General features: G+C 41.6%; 2 protein-coding genes across 7 annotated transcripts in view; both read right to left on the bottom strand.

Annotated features, from left to right (window-relative positions):
• CTPS2 (CTP synthase 2) overlaps positions 1-7,990 on the bottom strand; it is a 120,729-nt gene extending 112,739 nt beyond the window's left edge. For 3 of the 6 annotated variants that reach the window (XM_072138436.1, XM_072138437.1, XM_072138435.1), the window contains exons 1-4: positions 7,867-7,978; positions 4,067-4,127; positions 3,057-3,262; positions 731-901 (exon numbers count right to left, since the gene is read on the bottom strand). In XM_072138436.1, the coding sequence (XP_071994537.1) occupies positions 731-901; positions 3,057-3,262; positions 4,067-4,110 (421 nt within the window). In that variant the 5' untranslated portion in view covers positions 4,111-4,127; positions 7,867-7,978. Of the gene's footprint in view, positions 1-730; positions 902-3,056; positions 3,263-4,066; positions 4,128-7,866 lie in introns of all 6 variants that reach the window. The other 3 variants (XM_072138434.1, XM_072138439.1, XM_072138438.1) reach the window with 3 other exon arrangements.
• Positions 7,991-9,990: 2,000 nt separating this feature from the next.
• AKAP10 (A-kinase anchoring protein 10) overlaps positions 9,991-21,259 on the bottom strand; it is a 28,345-nt gene continuing 17,076 nt past the window's right edge. Inside the window, exons 9-15 of the mRNA XM_072138432.1 lie at positions 20,035-20,179; positions 18,070-18,246; positions 15,667-15,776; positions 14,686-14,768; positions 14,516-14,568; positions 13,594-13,689; positions 9,991-13,195 (exon numbers count right to left, since the gene is read on the bottom strand). Coding sequence (XP_071994533.1) covers positions 13,594-13,689; positions 14,516-14,568; positions 14,686-14,768; positions 15,667-15,776; positions 18,070-18,246; positions 20,035-20,179 — 664 coding nt within the window. The 3' untranslated portion in view covers positions 9,991-13,195. The remainder of the gene's footprint in view (positions 13,196-13,593; positions 13,690-14,515; positions 14,569-14,685; positions 14,769-15,666; positions 15,777-18,069; positions 18,247-20,034; positions 20,180-21,259) is intronic.

Genomic DNA, 21,259 nt, shown 5'->3' with positions numbered 1-21,259 from the left:
AGATTATAGGTCTGACCGATAAGTGGTCCAAGGACTATCTATCCTTATAGTTTTCTATATTTGTAATGTGTGTATTCTGTATGTCTGTGTATCTAATGCTTGGGGGTATATGGTACTGTATGTATGTGTGTATATGCTGTATGTATGTATATGTGGTGTGTATATACTGTGTCTTATTGTAACTCCAATGTGAGTATACAAATATATGTATATTTTTTATGGGGTGAGGGGGGCCCATTCAGATGTATGCTATGGGGCCCTCCCTAGTTACGCCCCTACTATTTACAATATCTCTTGGGGTTTAAAAGTTATCAGCAGATATATTCTCCATGGATTCTCTGTGTTTAGCTCCATGGACAACACATCACATAGCTGTGCACCACAGGGAATGTTCCAAGGTGTTGTTGTAAACTTCTAATTTTTAATCAACCACAAGAGATATTACTAATCTGATTAGGCAATTTATTTCTGAGACAATTCTGTGATCTGCTAAATGAACGGTTTCCCATTGGAAGAGCTTATTCTGGATCCACTATGGCGGCCATGTTCATGTTCACACTTAGCCTAAAAGATAGGCCCCATCACCCATTACTTGCTATGGCGGTGTCCTAGGACACTTGACCTGCCTGGTATTACTTTCCACACCACAGCTAATGAAGATGAGGACTGAAACAACAAAAAACAATTACAAAAAGAAGTGAAATCTTTATCTCCGTCTACACTGACTCGCCTTGTACGGTTTTCCCCAGGTAGTCCCCTCGTCGCTCCTTGGTGATCACATGCTGATAAATCTTCCCTGTGGTGATATTATTGTCCTTGTACAGACTGATGTCCAGAAATCTCTCATAATTCCCCAAATCCAAGTCCACCTCTCCTCCATCATCCAGGACAAACACTTCACCTGAAAATCAGATAAAAGTGGAGAAATCGATGAGATTTAGTAGAATAACAGAGCATGTCACGTTTTAGGTGGTAAGCTAATATCAACTCTGATATTTTTTTACAAACAAAGCAGAATTTGTTAATGAAGTATATTAGAAAAATGTTCTAAAGAATCTTAAAGGGAACCTGTCATCAGGAGCCCTGTTTATGATTAGATTGTGATCCCCATTGGGGACAGGGACTGATTTGGAAAGCTCTGTGCAGTGCTGCGTAATCTGTGTGCGCTGTATAAAGAATTATTAGTATTATGGCTTCCCATGTCCCCATGAAGAATAGTGTGCACATTGCCGAAGTGTTTTTATAATAAAACAGTTTTTTCTGATAAAAAGAAAAGTTACAGGAAAGTTTTACCTTTCAGTCTGTTGAGTGTACCATGGGAGTGGCCTTTAAGAAGCGGTCTCCCTCCCCCCTACAACCCCCACAACCGTCAGGAAACCGCTCCATCATGCATCTGACTTCAAATAAAAAGTAAGATTTTGAAATAGAGTCGTTTCCCAAGGGTGGGGGGGACTACTCCTCACTGGCCACACCCATGGGACACTACTTTGCAGAGAGAAAGGTGAATTCTCATCTAACTTTTCTTTTTATCGGAAAAAAGCCAGTTTCATTATAAAAACACTTAAGCAAAATGCACACTACTCTCTATGGGGACATGTGGGAGCCAGAAAAAGGACTCCTAATGACAGGTTCCCTTTATTACATAATACGTAGACCTACAAATACAGTCCTCTAAGAGCCCTGCTTCCTCTACACCCACCACTAGGCACAGGGGCTTACAGCATGTGAACATTTTACCAGTGCTCTGGGTGCTGTATAAGATCATATTGAGTGAGCTCCCCCTACTGGTGGCTGTGGACAACAAAAATTTAGAACATATGGTTTGAAATGTTCAGTGGTGGAAAAAAAAGCCAAGTACAATAAAAACATTTTTTAAAAATTTTTTAGCCCCTTCACAACTGCCAAATGGCTATTTAAGTTCTATTTGCTATGTGCAGATACCATATACTATATAAACACTTCATGACATTGTGCCACTTTAAACAATCAGTTTCCCTGCACCTAGAAACACAAGTGTGGTCATTTTTAAAGATCATATAAGGATAGTGTTTGTGTTTTACTGTTAAAGTTGCAATAAAAAATGTGATTTGAATACAAATCTAAATTCCTAACTGTAACTTGTTCTCCGGTTGTGTTTCACCTAAAAGCACAATTCTTACATGTACACCAGAATTGTGTTTATAGGAGCCACAGTTCCAGAGATATGACCTTGTGGAGGGAACTGAAGCTGAAGGCAGAAGGAGCTTCAAAATACATGCACCCTCACCCTGGGATATGGTGATGGACTGACACTGTACATATTTATAACATATTTTGGTAAAGGTTTATATAATTTTAATGCTTATTTTTTTTTTAAAAAAAACATTTTAATGGAAAAACATTGTTTCACATTTTTAGTTATTTGTCTGCTAATTATATAAAAAGGAGTTACGGTATTAATAAAATAATTCTAGCAATTTAAAGTCTTACATGTCATTAAAATAAAACTAATGAAAAATCGTTATGATATGTAAAGTGGTTAAAAAATATTGCCATTAAAAGCAGGCTCGGTTCCAGGATTCAGTAGACCACTGGGTGACAGAGCATCAGTAGGCCCCTTTGCAATGTACTCACATGGCGGCATTAAAAATTAAGAAACTAAAACATTCTCCTATTCCCTAGTTTATCATCCCAAACAGGCCCCCCCAGGTTATTTTATATAACGACCTCTCACATCCTATGTATTCATTAGCTTCAGTGTCTTGTGCCCCCCCCCTGCAGCTCTGGGCCCGGCACTTGTCCAGGTATGCCCAGTGCTGGCGCCGACCCTGATTAAAAGAAGAGTTGAACAAACTGCAAAAATGGACCTGGACATTCAGGCACCCTTGGACACAAAGGTGTTAAACAGTTTGTTAGATGAATTTGTCTGTAGACCCAAAATCTTTAGATTGTGTCAATCAGAAGCTGGTTATGGGTTCACATCCCCTGCAGGCTCTTATAGGAAGACACAATTATGTAGAGTGAAGGGGCAGTCACTCAATGACAACATGACGACTGATTATTAACTTATAATTTACCATGTTCATAAGGTGAGAACGTCCCAGCATCAATATTAATGTACGGGTCGATCTTAATGGCGGTGACTCTTAGGCCGCATGACTTCAGGATGGTGCCGATGCTGCTGGCGATGATTCCTTTCCCGATCCCAGAGATGACACCACCCGTCACCAGTATGTACTTCATTGGTTCTCTATGTACAGTACTCAGGGGTCGAAATAGATTCCTGGAATATAATAAACCAGATTATTACAAATTGATCTACAGAGATGAACATAAAATATGTTTCCATGATTAAAAGGGATTATCCGGTACATAGATATTCAAAGGAGCGATAAGAGAGTGAGTTATTGTGGTTGCAGTTGATCAGCATCTCCTAAGGACATGTGCGTCCAATGTGACTCATTGGGGGTCATTTACTAAGGGCCCGATTCACATTTTCCTGACGTGTTACCCAAATATTTCCAATTTGCGCCGATTTCCCCTGAATTGCCACAGGATTTTGGCGCACGTGATCGGATTGTGGCGCATCGGTGCCGGCATGCACGACGGAAATCGGGGGGCGTGGCCGAACGAAAACCCGACGTTTCAGAAAAACCGCCGCATTTAAGAACGGAAAATGTGGCGCTCGGGGCGCACTTACCTTCACTCAGCCCAAGCCGGTGAACTCCAGCACCTTCAGATGCTTTTCAGCGAAGCAGCGCCACCTGGTGGACAGCGGAGGAACTACCTTATTAAATCCCGGCCGGACCCGAATCCAGCGCAGAGAACGCGCCGCTGGATCGCGAATGGACCGGGTAAGTAAATCTGCCCCATTGACCGAGGTGGACACAGAAAAAATGTTCTACATAACCAACAAGTGGCGCTATTCTGACATTATTTTGGGAATATCTAGGGATAAAAATTGTTTTTTTAAAAGGTATAAATCTGAAAAATGTTCTTCCCTATAAGCAATGTTTTTCAGTGAACAACCACTCTTAGCTTTAATCTTAGGGTTCCCCTGTATAATTTGCAGGAAAAGCAACATTACCTTCTTCCGCATGAGAGATATTTCACAGCGTTCCTCCAGATCATTACAGTTTATCTTTACACTGCAAAGCAACAAAGCCATAATTTCCAAAAAATATTTTGCACTGATTTTGAATACATTTAAAAAAAATATGATTTAAGAAATAATGTTTTTTTTTAAATTAGATTACACCCCCTTATTAAGTGCACCCCCAAAACAGTGCAGAACCCACAATTATAGAGGATTATACACCAGCTGTACTAAATCAAGAACCACTCATAAAATAAGCTCCTCCAAACCAGTCACCATGTGAATGCATGTTACCCTGCAGGCAGCATGTTATAGAGCAGGAGGAGTTTAGAAGATTGTACACAGTGTGCCTTCTGCAGGCAGCATGGGGAGCTGAGCAGACTTCATATGGTGTCCTATCTGCAGGCAGCATGCTATAGAGCAGGAGGAGCTGAGAACATTGTAGATAGTGTCCTATCTGCTGGCAGCATGTTATAGAGCAAGATGAGCAGAGCACATTGTATATAGTGTCCTATCCACAGACAACATGTAGACAGCAGGAGAAGCTGAGCACATTACACATAGTGTTCTATCTGCAGGCAGTATGTTATAGAGCAGGAGGAGCTCAGCAGATTGTAGATAGTGTCCTATTTGCAGGCAGCATGTTATAGAGCAGGAGGAGCTGAGCAGATTGTACATAGTGTAATATCTGCAGGCAGCATGTTATGTTTTGAACTTTGCAGTTCAAAACTTTGGGAGCCACAGATGTGGCCACACTCCACTCGTTTTTGCTCAGCTATTTTTATAGACTTACCCCCGCACCCAATTAGCATTTTGTTACTTTTGGTTTTGGTCAAACAATTGTTAGCTAAGAATATACAGAACCAATCAAGATCAAACCCGCAATCTCCAGCACAAATTCTGTACATTTCGCGTCTTTATCTGTGGGTGAAACATTTTAAATATGTAAATTGTCCTGTGGGACCAATTTTTGAATCTGCTACCAGCCAATTTACAGCATGTCCCAACCTTAAGATGCAGATTTGCCCACTGAAGGGGCACCATATGGGACAAACAATGGTGTCTAGAGACTAGCGCTTTGCCTTGCTAACCAGCGAAACATTTGTTTCTAGTACCTGAAAGCAAGTGTTTAGGCCTAACAGCATCTGCATGCAGGAGTGTTGTCCCTTTCACATGAGAATTTTTTCAGGCACAGGTCCTGCGGGGGTTTCTGACATGTTGGACTTGCATTGGACTCTGACCCACTGTATTCAATGGGTTATTACATACATACATTTTGTTAATGTGTAAACATTATACTCTGGCATAGAAAACATAGACCACAACGCATGTGAAAACTGATTAGAAAAATGCTTGAAAAACCGACACACTGAACACTACTGTGGTAATCTTCTAATATTTGTTATCCATGGCCTCCTTCCTTCTAAAATCAACTTTTACAAGTATGATAATGAGCCAGAACCCCTCTGTGCTGTAGCTTCAAAGACTATGACACTATCCCCCTCTGCTGTGTTCTCACAATGGAAGGGCAGGAAGTGCTCTTCTTGCACAGTGTAACAGTCTGTGAAGCTACAGCACAGAAAGGATCTGACTCATTAGCATAATTGTAAACATTGATATTAGAAGGAAGGAGGCCATGGATAACAAATATAAGAAGATTATCACAGCCACAGCGCCTGGATCTACAGTGGGGGAAATAAGTATTTGATCCCAGGCCGATTTTTCAAGTTTTCCCACCTACATAAAATGGAGAGAGTACAACCCTAAAAACACCGTCCCAAATGTGAAGCATGGGGGTGGAAGCATCATACTTTGAGTTGGTAATGTGCAAAGGAAGACTGCACTGTATTGAAGGGAGGATGGACGGGGCCATGTATCACAAGAATTTGGACAAAAACCTCCTGCTCTTAGTAAGAGCATTGAAGATGGGTCGTGGTTGGGTCTTCTAGTAGGACAATGACCCAAAATACACCGCCAGGGTAACTAAGGAGCGGCTCCGTATGAAGCATTTCAAGGTCCTGGAGAGGTCCATCCAGTCTCCAGATCAGAACCCAATCACAAATGTTTGTAGGGAGCTGAAACTCCAGCAAGAGTCTTGAAACCTGAAAGATCTGCAGATCTGTATAGAGGACTGGGCCCAAATCCCTGCTGCAGTGTGTGCAAATGCAAGAAATACAGGAAACGTCTGACCTAAATAAATAATAATGATTATTTAAAAATCATACAATGTGATTTACTGGATTTTTTTTTAGATTTTGTCTCTCACAGTTGAAGTGACCTACAATAAAATTTAAAGACTTCTCCTTGGATCAAATACTTATTTCCCCCACTGTATGAGTAAGTGTCCCTGGCTTTTCATGATGGATTTTGATGGCAGATTTAATTTAAAGGGCATCTACCACCAGGAGGAAGGACTGTATGCAAATGAGCCTGAGGGACTCTCCATAGGTGCTAATGGAGCCTGGAGCCCCTCAGGCTCATTTGCATACAGTCCTTCTCCTAGTGGTAGATGTCCTTTAAAGAGAACCTGTAACCCAAAATTCCGGCACTAGGAGCTGCTTACTAAAGTAAGCAGCTCCTAGTGCTTAAACAAACGCCGCAATGTTAGAGTGATAGCGTTACCAGAAACCTCCGGTAACGCTATCTAACACTTCGGCAGAGTGCAATGTAATCGTCGGACCGCTTGCAAAGCGCTGCCTCCAAGGCACTGCCTCTATCCCGGACCGCCCCGCTCGCTCCATAGGCCGGCAGTGGCTGCCCTAACCACGCCCCGACCCTGCCCCCTCATGAATATATCGGACAGCTTTCCGAGCTGTCCGACAATTACATCCTACCCCGCTGCAGTGTTAGATAACGTTACCGGAGGTTTCTGGTAACGCTATCATTGTAACACTGCGGCGTTTGTTCAAGCACTAGGAGCTGCTTACTTTAGTAAGCAGCTCCTAGTGCCGAAATTTTGGGTGACAGGGGGTCTTCTACACCAGGACTGGGCGTGCCCCAGGTATTGCGCTTATTTCAGGGTTGTTTGCAAGATTTAAGCCGTACAAGTCCTAATAAATGTCTTGGCTTTTAGTCCCCTAGTACTTGGGACAGGATTTTGGAACTACATCCCACCCATGCGGGCATACCTTTAGATATTCTCAATGCTGCAATGCCTATGCCGGATTATCTGCATTTCTGGATTATCAAATGCAGATTAGGTGAATGTCGGAGAATAAGGTCACGTATCAACGTGTATGCTACTGTATCACTCCTTTTCACAATATATTTCTTAAAAAGTACAGAATAAGTTTAGTAACTTCACCAGGTTGGGCCTTTTTTTCGCGTCCCTTTAACAACGACTATTAAGAGAAGAAATTACACATGCCTGTTTTTTTTGCATAATTTTCTGTTGCTGTATGAAGTATTTAGATTTCAGCAGTTCCTATTCAGAATATTGTGTAACAAATTATGCTAAAAATCACACATCTCTCTAGATGGATTTGATACTTATCACATTGATAGTAACAACAGACAGAACTTTGAAGAATTGCTAGAAATGATCAGAATACTTCTAAGCCCCGCCTCCTGTCACCAGTACTTAACCCTTTCCTGCCCCATCACCATAGACCAGGCATGTCTGCACTCTCACTGCTAGATCTAACATGGCAGTACTGTGTAATTTGCTCTGTGGCCCCCCCCCCCGGGGCCCCTGGATCCAGTACCAGCTCCGGTGTCATAGATCACCCTTAAAAACTATACCCCCCAAGCAGTAAGTTTAGGCGAACAGGACTGACACTAATATCACCTACACAGAGGACTGGACGTGGGGTCACCTGTATGGCAGGATCCGGGGAGTCACCTGATCAGTGCCATGTGCTGGGTCACTGCGGACTGAAAGACACCGTCACGTTGTAGTGACAGGATAGGTAATATCATGCTCCGCAGCTAGGTGGCGCTCGTATCCGCTGGAAGAGTCATGTACACAAGATAGAGCGAGACCAGGTTCTCTTTTTTCTCTTTTTTTTTTGTAAATGCTTTATTCATAGAGACAGATGCAACAAATCCAACGACACCAGAGCTGTAATCCATCATGTGATAAGTCTATCTCTATGTGTGTGTAATCGATAGTAGATACAATACTATCAGTACATAATATGCTATATAACTGATATCATAATTGCAGTAATAAATGGGGAAAAAAATCAATAAAACTATAAAATAATCTAATCTACTAAAAATAAGCCCTGTTCTTAACCCTTGAAGCACTGTTTTATTTTAGAAATTTTTTTTTCCACTTTTTATAATTTTATAATTTGGGGGGGGGGGTGAAGGAATTTAGATTTTTTTTTACACTGTTTAGTAACTTTTTTTTTTCCTGGCTGGTACAATTACATTGATACCAAATATGTCAGAATTTTTTCCCAAATTTTTTTTTCTTGTAATGATGTTAACTAGAGATGAGCGGACTTGAAGTCCAAGGACCCAAACATATTGCTGTTCACATAGCCAATCTGGCAGATGAACGCCACTAGTAACTCACCATGGCTATGATTGGCCATTGGGAGTTCTGCCAATACGTCCGCTCATCGCTATTCATTACAATAAAGGTATTGTCCAGCCACAGGAGAAGGGTATAAGTTGCCGATTGGATGAATCATGAGATTCATGAGAAGAGAGATCCATTGTACCCCAAATGAATGGAGCAGCAGATTGGGGATATAGGGGATAACTTGTTATAACTGGACACTCTCTTTAAGGAAACAACTTAAACTATAAATGAGGGCTTGTATTTTAAAGGGATTTTCCCACCAGACAAGTTAGGTCCTGCTGATCAGCGGGGGTCTCAGTGATAAGACCATCACAGATCACAAGAACATGGGGGGGTTAGGGGTCAGAGGATCCTCTGTCTGACCCGTTGCCGCGCATGTCAGTTCTGCACCATTCATCTCTATCGAGCTGACACAAAATTGCAATCACTGAGACCCCCACTGATTAGAACATGTTTGGTGGGAAAACCTCTTTAGGGTATGCTTAGATTTACATATGTTTCAAGTTTACCAATACTCCATGAAGGATTGTAAATAATCTAAATAATTTACCACCTGGATGAGGGATTGTAAACCAAGCACACTGCCATACTGGTGTGCGCCCCCCCCCCTTCCTGCCAGAGGGGGCACACACCAGTATATGAGTGTGATGTGTGATTGGTTTACGTACAATCATTCATCCTGGTGGTAAATGTGCTTTAAAAAAAACCTACATTTTTATCTTTGTGCAAGTTTCCTTCTCAGTGCACCAGGGGCAGTGCTTGGCCTATCACCAAAACAGAGTCAATTGAAAGGGAACCAAATGTGCATATCCACTATACAGTGTAGTTGTTTGCTTCAGACTCCATCCACTGTGTAACAGGTTCAATATATTTTGCAGTATCACATAGAAGATCAGTTTGTGACTGGTGAGGGTGTCCTATCCCATTGATTGCCATTATGGCAGTAGTGTCACGTTCATAGGATAGGGCATAACTATCTAATCAGTGGGGGTCTGACTGCTTGGAATACATTGAGCATGCTGCTTGGGTATCTCTAGCACTCGCATAGACAGTGAATGGGAGTGTCAGAGATACCTGAGCGTTGTGCTCAGCAATACCAAACTCTCCCATGGTACTGAAGTGAGCAGCAGGACACAGGCTGCAACTACATCAATCATAAGGAACAGGACCCACATTACTGTGATCAATGCGGTTCCAAGCAGTGGATAGGGGATTACCGTATACTTGGCACAATTCATTAATACGAGTGATAATGTGTATATCCCTGGTTTTTTAGACCTCTCACCGAATTTCTGTGCTACAACTATAACACTTCTACCCAGTAACCCTTCCATCCCAGTTTATTACCAGTTTGGGAACCAGTCAGAGACCACAACACAATGAAAAGGATAGACAACACTTTTAATATTTCTCTGATATAATCTTGATTTAACACATTTAAATAGATGAGTGATTAAGTACAGGAATACTGGGGTATGAGAAGGTCATGGAAGAGGTACATAGTACCAAAAACGCTATACACAGCCTTCTTTTGTATATTACCAGACAATACACAGGGTAATAGGTAACCTAGAGAATCAGTGCCGTTCCCATGTGGCTGGAAATGCAACATTAACAAAAAAAAAAAAAGTGATCGATATTTATTTTTGGATAACGGGTGGAGAAAAAAAAAAGAAAACATATAAAAACATATATAAACAAAGATTAAACTCCCCAAATTTTGATACAGAGGGGGCATTCTTGGTACTAAAACCACAGCAATGTAACGGAGTGTTGCATTTGGAGCAATGGTTCTGCCCCGGAGCATAATGGAGTCTAATGCAGAGCTCTGCACCCCCAGAGCTGGAGAAGGGTCCCTTTCCAATACTTCTATGTTCAAAGGCCTCAAAAGCCGGAACCAAACAGTCCATGCCCCGCAGCAGTCCTATGCAGAGATGTAGCATCGCCCGACAGCAATGGATTCTTCAACACAACGGACTTGAATTTGTGCCCAAAATAAAATTGCAGCATAGAGATCAGGCTCATGTAGAGATAATAATTCATATTGTTCTCACATTTCCACGAACTATTCCAATTCCGGCAACTTGAATTTCCTTTTTTTTTTCTTTTTTTCTTGTCTAGTGGTGAAGCTGATGTCAGTGACAAATGTAATATCTGCATCTTGTATTCTGTATTTTTTATGAAAATATTGCCCTGTGGGGTTATTATGGTGAAATATTTTTGACAGTAAAATTCTATAGCCGTAAACAAGTTCATTGATACGTGTAACTTTTACATTAAAACCATCCGGTCTCTCATTGGGGTTACAGTGATGTTTTGTAATCTAAAGAGAGGTCCTTTTCAGGGATTGTTTAGGTTTTGGGGAAAAAAACGGGACAATCATGTCTTCGTTTGTCTAATATCAGACCACCTCTTAAAGCAAATCTACCATCAAAATCCATCATGATAAACCAGGGACACTTATTCATAGATCCAGGTACTGTGACTGTGGTAATCTTCTTTTATTTGACTCCTTCCTTTTAAAATCAACTGTTAAAATTATTCTAATGAGCCAGGTGTTACCAGAGCTCCTCTGTGCTGCAGCTTCAGAGGCTGTCACATTATGCAGGAACACTATCCCCATCCCATTGTGTGAGATTACAGGTCAACCCCTATTAGGTTGATTAGCATAATTTTAAAAGTTGATTTTAGGAGAAAGGAGGCCATGGATAACAATGAGCCTAAAAAGGGGTCCAGGGTGTTTCCAGATCCCCTCCGTGCTGCAGCTTCAAGGCTAGTTAGGCTGTGCAGGAGCCTGCTGTAATATCAAACAGTGGGAGAGGCAACGTGCTCCATTCATAATGTTACAGACTATGAAGATGCAGCAAAGAGGGGGCTCTGGTAAAATCTAAAATTAGAATAATTTTAAAAGTTGATTTTAGAAGGAAGGAGGCCATGGATAACAAATATAAGAAGATTCCCACAGTCATGGTGTCTGGATCTATGAGTAAGTGTTTGATCAGCTGAATAAGTCTTTGTAAGATCTCTCCCACAACCTAGTTTGGTATTTACTGGTCCATATACTGCACAGATTAATTAATCTGTACTGGATAAGCCTACCTGCACCTGTGCATTCTCAATCTGTTATTTGCAGCCCATTTATCATTGGCATATGAGGTCCACTAATGCACCGATAACAGTAGAAAACAGAAAAGAGAAATTGGACCTGCTCTAAAATTCTCAGGCAGCGGAAACCTGGGCCGTGTGCATGAACCCACAGAAAAGCATTGATCCATGTGTTAGCTGTTATATCACCCGGTAGCGCACTAACAAACCTGACGTTCTAGGGTATCTAGCCAAAGTCCATCGGTAGGTGCAGCCAACACTAGGACCGTGTGCAAGCCTATTGTTCCTCCTTGTGGACTGATTATGTACAGATCCTGTTACACAGGACAATAATGGTGAACTGAATAGGAAAAGATTGCACAGAATGTTAGTGCCTACAAGTACCGATTGGTAAACACTTGGCCTTTTAATCCCCCAAGCATGCCATGGTCTCTATATGGAGAAATAAAGTTGCAGAACATTAATAAAGGTGCCACCTTTTTATCTTTTGTAAGATAAATCACACTAGACATCATCAAATGTGCTTAGAAGTGTTGTCATAGGGACAAAAACTTCAGACATTTGTGCTCATGAACAAGCTACGATATATATATATGTTTTTTTTTGTACCAAGCGGATGAAGTACATAAGGCCGATCTAATGGCCGATTTGAAGCTTTGGACCCTACGTCATGCATGTGTTTATTGCTATGGATCATGAAGCAGAAGTTAGGCCATGGATATGCTTTGGCGGTCACAATACAGAAACTAGTTCTAAACCGGACTCATGGGAATGTCTTAGGACCGGTTTATATTAAGTAGCTGCATTCCTGTAAGGCAATGGATAACCCCTTTAACCTCCTGGCAGCTAAACTTCATAGGAGAATAGCAGTGAAGTGTAACTGGTACCGTGGTAATAGGTCATGGTCTGTCTGGATCAATGTACAATGGGTATATGCATGCACAAACAATTCTATGGCCAGGCCTACATCCTGGCGGACACTCGGGGTCTTGCCATGAGATGCACTGTAATCTAGGTGGACATAGATCTGATATAGGCTGGTACAGTATGGTAGGAAAGAAGAAGAATAATTCTAAATGTCCCTTGATCAGTCACAGCTCCTCGGCCTTCTCTCCAGTGATCTTTTCCAAGTTATTTCCAGTGGAGAAGGACACAATGTGACCAGAATTGTCCGGAATCGTTGCATCCGATAAACTGTATCAGGTGTGTGTAGCATCTCTGAACCAGTATTCACACTTCATATGTGTCGCACCTTCATTGTCACCTTAGTAAGTGCCTGGGCACATCTTCATAAATATTACATTGGGACACGTTTAAAAAAAAAAAGTTATTTTCTCCTTCTAGTTCCAGGAAGCTTTCATTCACCCACCAGGACAGTAATCGCTTTGTACTGCTCTGCACAGTTGCTTGAACACAGACTCAGTAAGTGCAAGAAACTCTTCAATGTCATGTCAGACAGAAGCCAGGAGTCTCCAATCTTATATCTAGGGTAAAAAAAAATAAAAAAAATAAAATAAAATAAAAAAAAATTTCCTTTTGGTCAAACTCCCCCCCCCCCCCAAAAGCTGCACTGCTACATGCATTCTCACACTCACCGCAACAAAGCACTGCTGCATCCATACACACACTCCAGAAGCAGCACTGCAACATGCATTCTCTCACACACCCACCCCCCCCCCCCAAAAAAAAACATAACTGCTACATCCAGAAGCTTTCTCTTGCTAAGAAGTGAATCTTATAGTCCAAAAATTACATTATACAAGACGCATGCATGCAATGAGTGGTCAGAATTTCAGGAAAAGCATCCCCTCCACTTCATATATATTACATATCATCTGATATATAATACATAGGAACCAATAACATAGTCAAGCACACTGACCTAAGAAGTTGTTTCTGATGGAGGAGTCCACTGTGACTGCTGCATCACATCGTTAACAATCATCTTTGCTATCTTCCATGCCATTTCTTCTTGGGCCTAAAATAAACAGAGAAACAATAAAAATCACTGAATAGAATCCAGAGCTGGTTCAAGAGACTGCTCAGTGTGCTCTGTAATAGCCTCTTCCTTTCTGAAAATGTACAGTTACATCAAGCACATCATTTTACACGTATGGTCGCCTATATGCAGTTTTGCTTAAAGGAAATATAATCAGACTGTAAGCTCTTGTGAGCAGGGCCCTCACTCCTATTGTTCAACTTTTCAAATGATGCTAATCAGTCATAAGGGCACTGGGGACTTTACCAGAGCCCCTCCGTGCTGTAGTTACACAGGTTGTTACACTGAGCAGGAGCACTTTCCCGTCCCATTGTGTGCTAAAACTTCCTCTGAGGCCATGAGATTACAGCAGGAAGAGGAAGTGATAAGGGGGCAGAGGGGGAGACAATGTAAAAGCCGGTGACTTTAATACAGGGTCCAGATGGAAATTAACAAATTTTATGATAGCTCTGCTCCCAATGGAGAGACATTGTTAAATTTACACCTTTCCTGAGGACTTTTGATACCACCACAACAGGCACTATTCGGATTTCTAGGACTGAATGCAACCATAGTGATGCAACCATTCTTTAGGGTTACAGATCGAAGCTGCTATTCTGCAGGGAAGCAGGGACTCCTTGTACAATATATCACTATGATACTCGGAGTCATGTCCCCATGTAATCCAACCAAAGCACCATACAGGATTGTATGAACAAGGACAATCATGTGTCTTATCTTGTGTGATATTAAGTACTTTTGGTATAAAACCCCTTTAAAGTAAACTCTAATAGGAGTGAAGTGTTATCACTGTGAAGACAATTACCTCATCTGTGCTTCCCTGGACCCATTTCTTCATAGCCTGTGAGAACATCGATCCTAAATGCAAATACAAACAAGAATTATTCATGTGGCTACATCAAAGTATTGGCAGAATCAGAGGAACATCTGGAAATGCATTTTCTCCACATCTGTTTGCAAAACAGAGACTTTCACCTTTTGATTTCTTTACATCTGGCTCAGGCTCCGACTCTCTGATAAATTGACCGAGATCACTCACTTTCCCGAAAGTCATTTTCCTGCCAATAAATAAAAGCAATAAATGTTAGTAGGAAATATAGACATGATGGAATACAGTATAAAATACCTACACACACAGATCTGCCTGGCAGACACTGCTGAAAATGTCTCTAATGTGCGACATATGCACATGACTGTGTAAACGAAGGAGGATGTGTTACAATTAAATGTACAGAAGGGTAACTCAACACCCACTAAAAAAAATTGAACTAAGGCCTGTTATCCACAACCAAGAGCAATCCAAGAAAATGTTCCACACTCCTGCAGGATTTCCTGGAGAAAACATGGCATCACTGGACTGAACGGACATCTCAGTGATATGAGGTTCTGTCCGGGAAAAGCTTCCAGCCCACAAAGTGTTTCTTCTCAGACTGCACTTAAAGGAAATCTACCATTTCGAAATGGTCATTCTGACCCAAACATACCTTTACACAGGGGGTAGATTAGCTGATGCTGGAGGCGGTCTTGATAAGGCACAGAAATCCGCAGTTTGACATCACCGGCTCACGGGAGCAAGGGGGAAGAAGTTTCAAGCACGCAAGGCGCATGCATTGTTATGCTACTGACTGAGCACCCTGTGTCAGGGGCCCAGGAGCACCGACTGGGTCATTTGCCTAATGTATAAATCAATTTTTTTTTAACGAAACTGCGGATTTCTGTGCCTTATCAAGACTACCTCCAGGATCAGCTTACCTACCGCTGTGTATAGTTATGTTTGCGTCAGAATGACCATTTGGAAATGGTAGTTTTCCTTTAAGTTTGTGCAAGCAGGTGAAGGCCCAATCGAGTACTGAATTTGTACTTAGATAGGTAATCTCCAGTAATAACCCTTAACAACCAATGTCCATGTGCCCTATAAAAAGGGACAAAAACACTAAAAACCAAAAACCTCATTACCCAGCATAGGCTCGCTGATAGAGCGACTCGGGATCCAGGCTTGCAGGATCTACTATTATTGCTTCATCAAAGTTTTTCAGAATCTTTACATTGCTCTTTTTCACATTAGACTGAAAAAAAAACACATCAAGTGATCATCATGTTTAATAACTTGACATTTTAATATCCTGATAAGAACACACACTGTGTCCCTCTACCACATATTTTAGTGCATGTGAGGTCATGGTTAACCATGAAATAAGAGGACTTGCAGGATGGAGAGAGGATTCTGAATCATATTGTGACTGGATGGCGTTTGTGCTCGGAGGATAGAGTACAGGGTTGTGGATACTTATTAAGGAGAAAGAGGTGACTATTTAGAACTAAATGAGTATTCTACTCTAAAGTTCAGATATATATTTCAACCTCCCTAAATGAAAAGGGGATGTTCCCGCTTTATAACCTATTCCAAATCCAACATCTCTACAGTCATAATGAGGGAAAAAACGGTGGTTGTGGCTCCTGGGGTTTCTTATATGGCATTTCCCCCATCTGCAATACATGACCCCCACTACATCTGTTCTTCCCTGGTTATAAAAGATTCCAAGTCCACTAGTGTTTTGCAAAAGTATCCCCACTACTGCTCTGTTCCAGACAATTCTGTGCACTCCCCAGTCTTATATTTTGACCTGTCCAGGCCACAGGTGCCACCCATATGCGCCCTATTCCCAGGGTGCAGTAACAAGGTGTCCCCATTCCAGCACAGCTCAGATACATGCATTGGAGTTTAAGGATTAATACTGATGGGATCTCGGGGATCTCAACTAAAGCGGTTAGGTGGCATGGTGGGCATACAGCATACTATCCACAGGTTATATTTTAAAAAGATACAAAAACTCTTTGGGAAGGGGGAAGAGTTTGAAAGGAGGACACGGTACAGTGGTAGCCATAATAGCAGCTGTCAGTATGGAGGATTTTTATTTGTCTTTTTTGTAGAGTGTCAACATTTTAAATACCGTATATACTCGAGTATAAGCCGACCCGAGTATAAGCCGAGACCCCTAATTTTACCAACAAAAACTGGGAAAAACTACTGACTCGAGTATAAGCCGAGGGTGGGAAATGCATTGGTCAAACCCCCCCAGTAGTATACAGCAAGCCCCCCTAGTAGTATACAGCAAGCCCCCCTAGTAGTATACAGCCTGCCCCTAGTAGTATACAGCCTGCCCCCACGGCCCTTAAAAAAAATTTACTTAAATACTCACCCTCCGATGTCAGCGCGTCCTGACTTCTTTCTTCTCCGCGGCTCCTCTTCACTCTTCCGACGCGGCCATGTTTTCTTCTAGCAGGCGCATACTATGACGCGGCCGCTGCTGACGTCATAGTATGCGCGGCCATGAAGAAAACATGGCCGCGTCGATGATAGAAGAAAGAAGAGAGAAGAGGAGCCGCGGAGAAGAAAGAAGACAGGACGCGCTGACATCGGGGACATCGGTAAGTCGCGCCGACATCGGGGAGCCACGCTGACATCGGAGGGTGAGTATTTAAGTTTATTTTTTTAAGTGGGTAATTTTTTGGGGGCAATAGACTCCTGTATAAGCCGAGGGGACGTTTTTCAGCACATTTTTTGTGCTGAAAAACTCGGCTTATACACGAGTATATACGGTATATATTATATAAAAATATATATCACACAAATGCGAATATAAGCCAAGTTTTTCTGTGCAGTAAATAAACCAAACTCTAGTGTACAAAAATAAACTCCACTCTCACCTTTTTAAAGCCTTCACAGGCCTTCTTCTTACTTCCAGCGTCAGGTCGGTCCACCGATCTTTTGGTGGAAACAAGAAGAGGACCTGTTGGCAGGCCGGCTATAAACTGGGTGGCAGGGGGTGGCTGTGACCAATGCATTTTCCACCCTAGGCTTACACTCGAGTCAATAGTTTTTCTCCTTATTTTTTTGTTGTAAAATTAGGTACCTCACCTTTTATTCGGGTCAGCTTATACACACATATATAATCTATGTGTGTGTGTGTGTGTATGTATATAATATATATGTATATATATATACACAGGCTGTCCCCTACTTAAGGACACCTGACTTACAGACAACCCATAGTTACAGACGGACCCCTCTGCCCACTGGGACCTCTGGGGAAGCTCTCTGGATGTTACTATAGTCCCAGACTGCAATGATCAGCTGTAAGGTGTCTGTAATGAAGCTTTATTGATAATCCTTGGTCCAATTTCAGCAAAAATTTTGAAACTCCAATTGTCACTGGGACAAAAGAAAAGAATTTGTCTAGAACTTCAATTATAAAATATACAGTTTCGACTTACATACAAATTCAACTTAAGAACAAACCTCCGGACCCAATCTTGTATGTAACCCGGGGACTGCCTGTATATATCCCAGAGTTTTACCTGAGAGGCTGAGCTGTCCGATGCCCCGGGATGGGGATCATGCTTAGGAGTGCCTTGGTTTCCTTGACTAGGGTTCCCTGCTCCAGTCCAGTTATAGTCATCACCTTTAACTGAGTGAATCAGGTCATTCAAGTACTTGTAGTACAGATTGCTAGAGAGGAAGCCAGGCAAGAATACCTGAAATTAAGGTTAAAGACATCTTAATTAACGAGAGGAACATAAATAAATTAGCGCTATTATTTCCAAATTCGGATATTTTAAAGGGGTTGTCCGAGACTTTATAAAAAAAAAAAAAAAACACAAACAAACAAACAAAAAAAAGGGGTGCGGCTTCAAAAAAATAAACATGTACTTACCTCTCGGCGCCCTCCGGGTGTCCCGCGCTGCATTCAGCTTCCGGACAGAACCAACAACCAACCGCCTTGCATATACAATGCTGTAAATAGGGACGAGTGGTGGGTGGGTGTCGGGTCCACCCGGAAGCTGAATGCAGCGCTGCTCCGTGGCCCATGTTTGTTTACATGGGGCACGGACCAAAACGATAGCATGAGACAATCAAAGGGCGACAGGAGGCAAGTACATGTTTATTTTTTTAAGCAGCACCCTCCCGGCCACCTTTGTTTTTTTTTATAGTCTCAGACAAGCCCTTTAATGACAGGTGCATGGGATATGCAATAAATGTCTTATATGATATACCACCATGTTCAGAAGTTTCTTGCACATCCTAGTGCTATCACAGGGGACTCTTGTAATATATGCGACATCTGTCCTCTGCCTACAATATGACATGTATGAGGTTTTTCCGGTCCAGTGACATATTCTGGCAGGGTCATTTAACAAATTCATTCAATAAATTGTCAATTCCATTGTGCCCCAGTAGAGCTGGATTTTAGCAATTAACACAAGCTTCTTCTCATCAGAGGTGTAAAGCAGGGAAAAAAATATTGCCTAGGTGCAGAGGTCATATTAAAGGAAATCTACGACCAGGATCAAGAATTGTAAATCAGCTCTTAATTAAAGGGGTATTCTTGTCTGGGCACTCACATTCAGTTTCATTAATTTGCCATACATAAACATTTCTTCAATTGGATGTTATTAAAAAAAATGTTCCTGTGTAAAGATAATTTCTCATAAATGTAATCATTCTGTCCCTTAGAAACCAGATGGCTTCCTCGGATACGACCACGTCACACTCTGGCATCGGTGGCCAGACTTGCGCTATAGAGTCCTGCCGGACCACCAGGGTTCAGCAATCATTACCACAGGACGGCTGTGCGACATGTAGTAACTCCCGGACATTTTATATACAATAACCTTTTGTTTCTTTGTGCACTCAATCCATCAGAGGTGGCCGTATCCGAGGAAGCTATCTCGTTTCTAAGGGACAACATGGCTACATTTATGAGAAATTATCTTCACACAGGAACATTTTTTTTAATAACATCTAATTGAAGAAATGTTTATTAATGGAAGATTAATCAAACTGAGTGTTAATGCCCAGACGAGAATACCCCTTTAAGCTCCTTATACCCTTGTTTTTACAAAGGGAAGGCTTTAAAAATTATGCAAATCCGCCTGAGGGTCTCTGAGCTTCATAGCTGTAAATTGAGCCTGGAGCACCTAAGGCTCATATGCATAACTGAGGAGCATAAAAAGCTAAAAGAGGAGCAGATTCTTCCAGAACGGGAACACACCTGCACGTATGTTTTCTTGGTTTACAATCCTAGTTGAACATCTTGTTTCAACAGTGCGGCAATGTGCCTCATCCATCACAATAACCACAACCTACCTGGTTATATCGTCTTCCATAATGCTTATGTTTTGGGACAGAAGCAAATCTCCGACAAAAGAACATATGCTAGGGGCCTTTTTGTGTTACAAAGAAAAAAAAAAAAAAAACCTTCACGCTTCTGTGATCCACTGAGCAAGAATACACAATACTTATCTCTGTGTTAAAGACCTCACCTTCTCCATGGTGGTCCAAGCCTGACGTAATGGAGTGGTGAAGCAATTAGGGAGTGGGCCTCCTTCCCGGCAAATGTTGGACTCAATTTCCATCCGCACAGAGTCATCAAAGCCTAAGGGGTGTGTTGCTTGTAGGGAAAAATACCTAAACATGAAATAAAAACACTGCTGAGTGTCATACAACGAAGCAGCGTGCAGTCAGCCATGCAATATGTGGCAAGCATAATTCTAAAAGATGGAAGTCATGGATAACAAATATAAGAAGATTACCAGTGTCACATCACCTGGATCTATGAGTAAGTGCCACTGGTTTTATCATGCTATATTTAGATTTTCTTTAAAGGGAACATTTTACAGATTTATACCATTGTGCTACAAGCCTCTTCAGGTCGAGCATGATATGCCCTTTCTAGAATACCCTCTTTTATACAAAATCTTGCCCAATATACAGAAATCTCCTCCAAAGTTCTATGAAAATGGGCAGAGAAGAGTCATATTATACCCGAGATAAGTCAAGTTACGTGGCTGCTGGGGGATTGGCACTTCAGGCGCCCCTACCTTCGGTATTTACAAACATGCTTTATGTGTCATATTAACCCCTTAAGGACGCAGGGTTTTTCCGCTCATTTCTCGCTCGCCAACTTCAAAAATCCATAACTTTTTCATTTTTACGTGTACAGACCTGTGTGAGGGCTTATTTTGTGCGTAACAAATTTTACTTGACCGTAATGTTATTTATTTTAACATGCCGTGTACTGCGGAGCTGAAAAAAATTCCAAATGTGGAAAAATTGAAAAAAAAAAAAAAACGCACGTCCGTCACGTTCTTGTGGGCTCAGTTTTTACGACTTTCACTCTTCGCTCCAAATAACACGCCTACTTTATTCTTTGGTTCGGTGCGATCACGGTGATAACAAATTTATAAAGGTTTTATTGTGTTTTAATACAATTTTCAAAAATTAAACGAATGTGTACAAAAAAGAAAAAAAAAATGTTGCCATCTTCTGACGCTAATAACTTTTTCATACTTTGGCGCACGGAGATGTGTGAGGGGTCATTTTTTGCGAAATGAGCCAACGTTTTCATTGCTATCATTTTGAGGTCTGTGCGACATTTTGATAATTTTTTATTTCATTTTTTATGTGATGTAAAAAGGTGTAAAAGTCGCATTTCGGACATTTGGGCGCCATTTCCCGTCTCGGAAGTCACCTCCGGCCGTAACCGTT

Source organism: Engystomops pustulosus, chromosome 2 (assembly GCF_040894005.1).
Source record: "Engystomops pustulosus chromosome 2, aEngPut4.maternal, whole genome shotgun sequence".
Classification (NCBI taxonomy): Eukaryota; Metazoa; Chordata; class Amphibia; order Anura; family Leptodactylidae; genus Engystomops; species Engystomops pustulosus.
The sequence above is the reverse complement of the archived record's forward strand: the minus strand, read 5'-3'. Positions and strand labels throughout refer to the sequence as shown.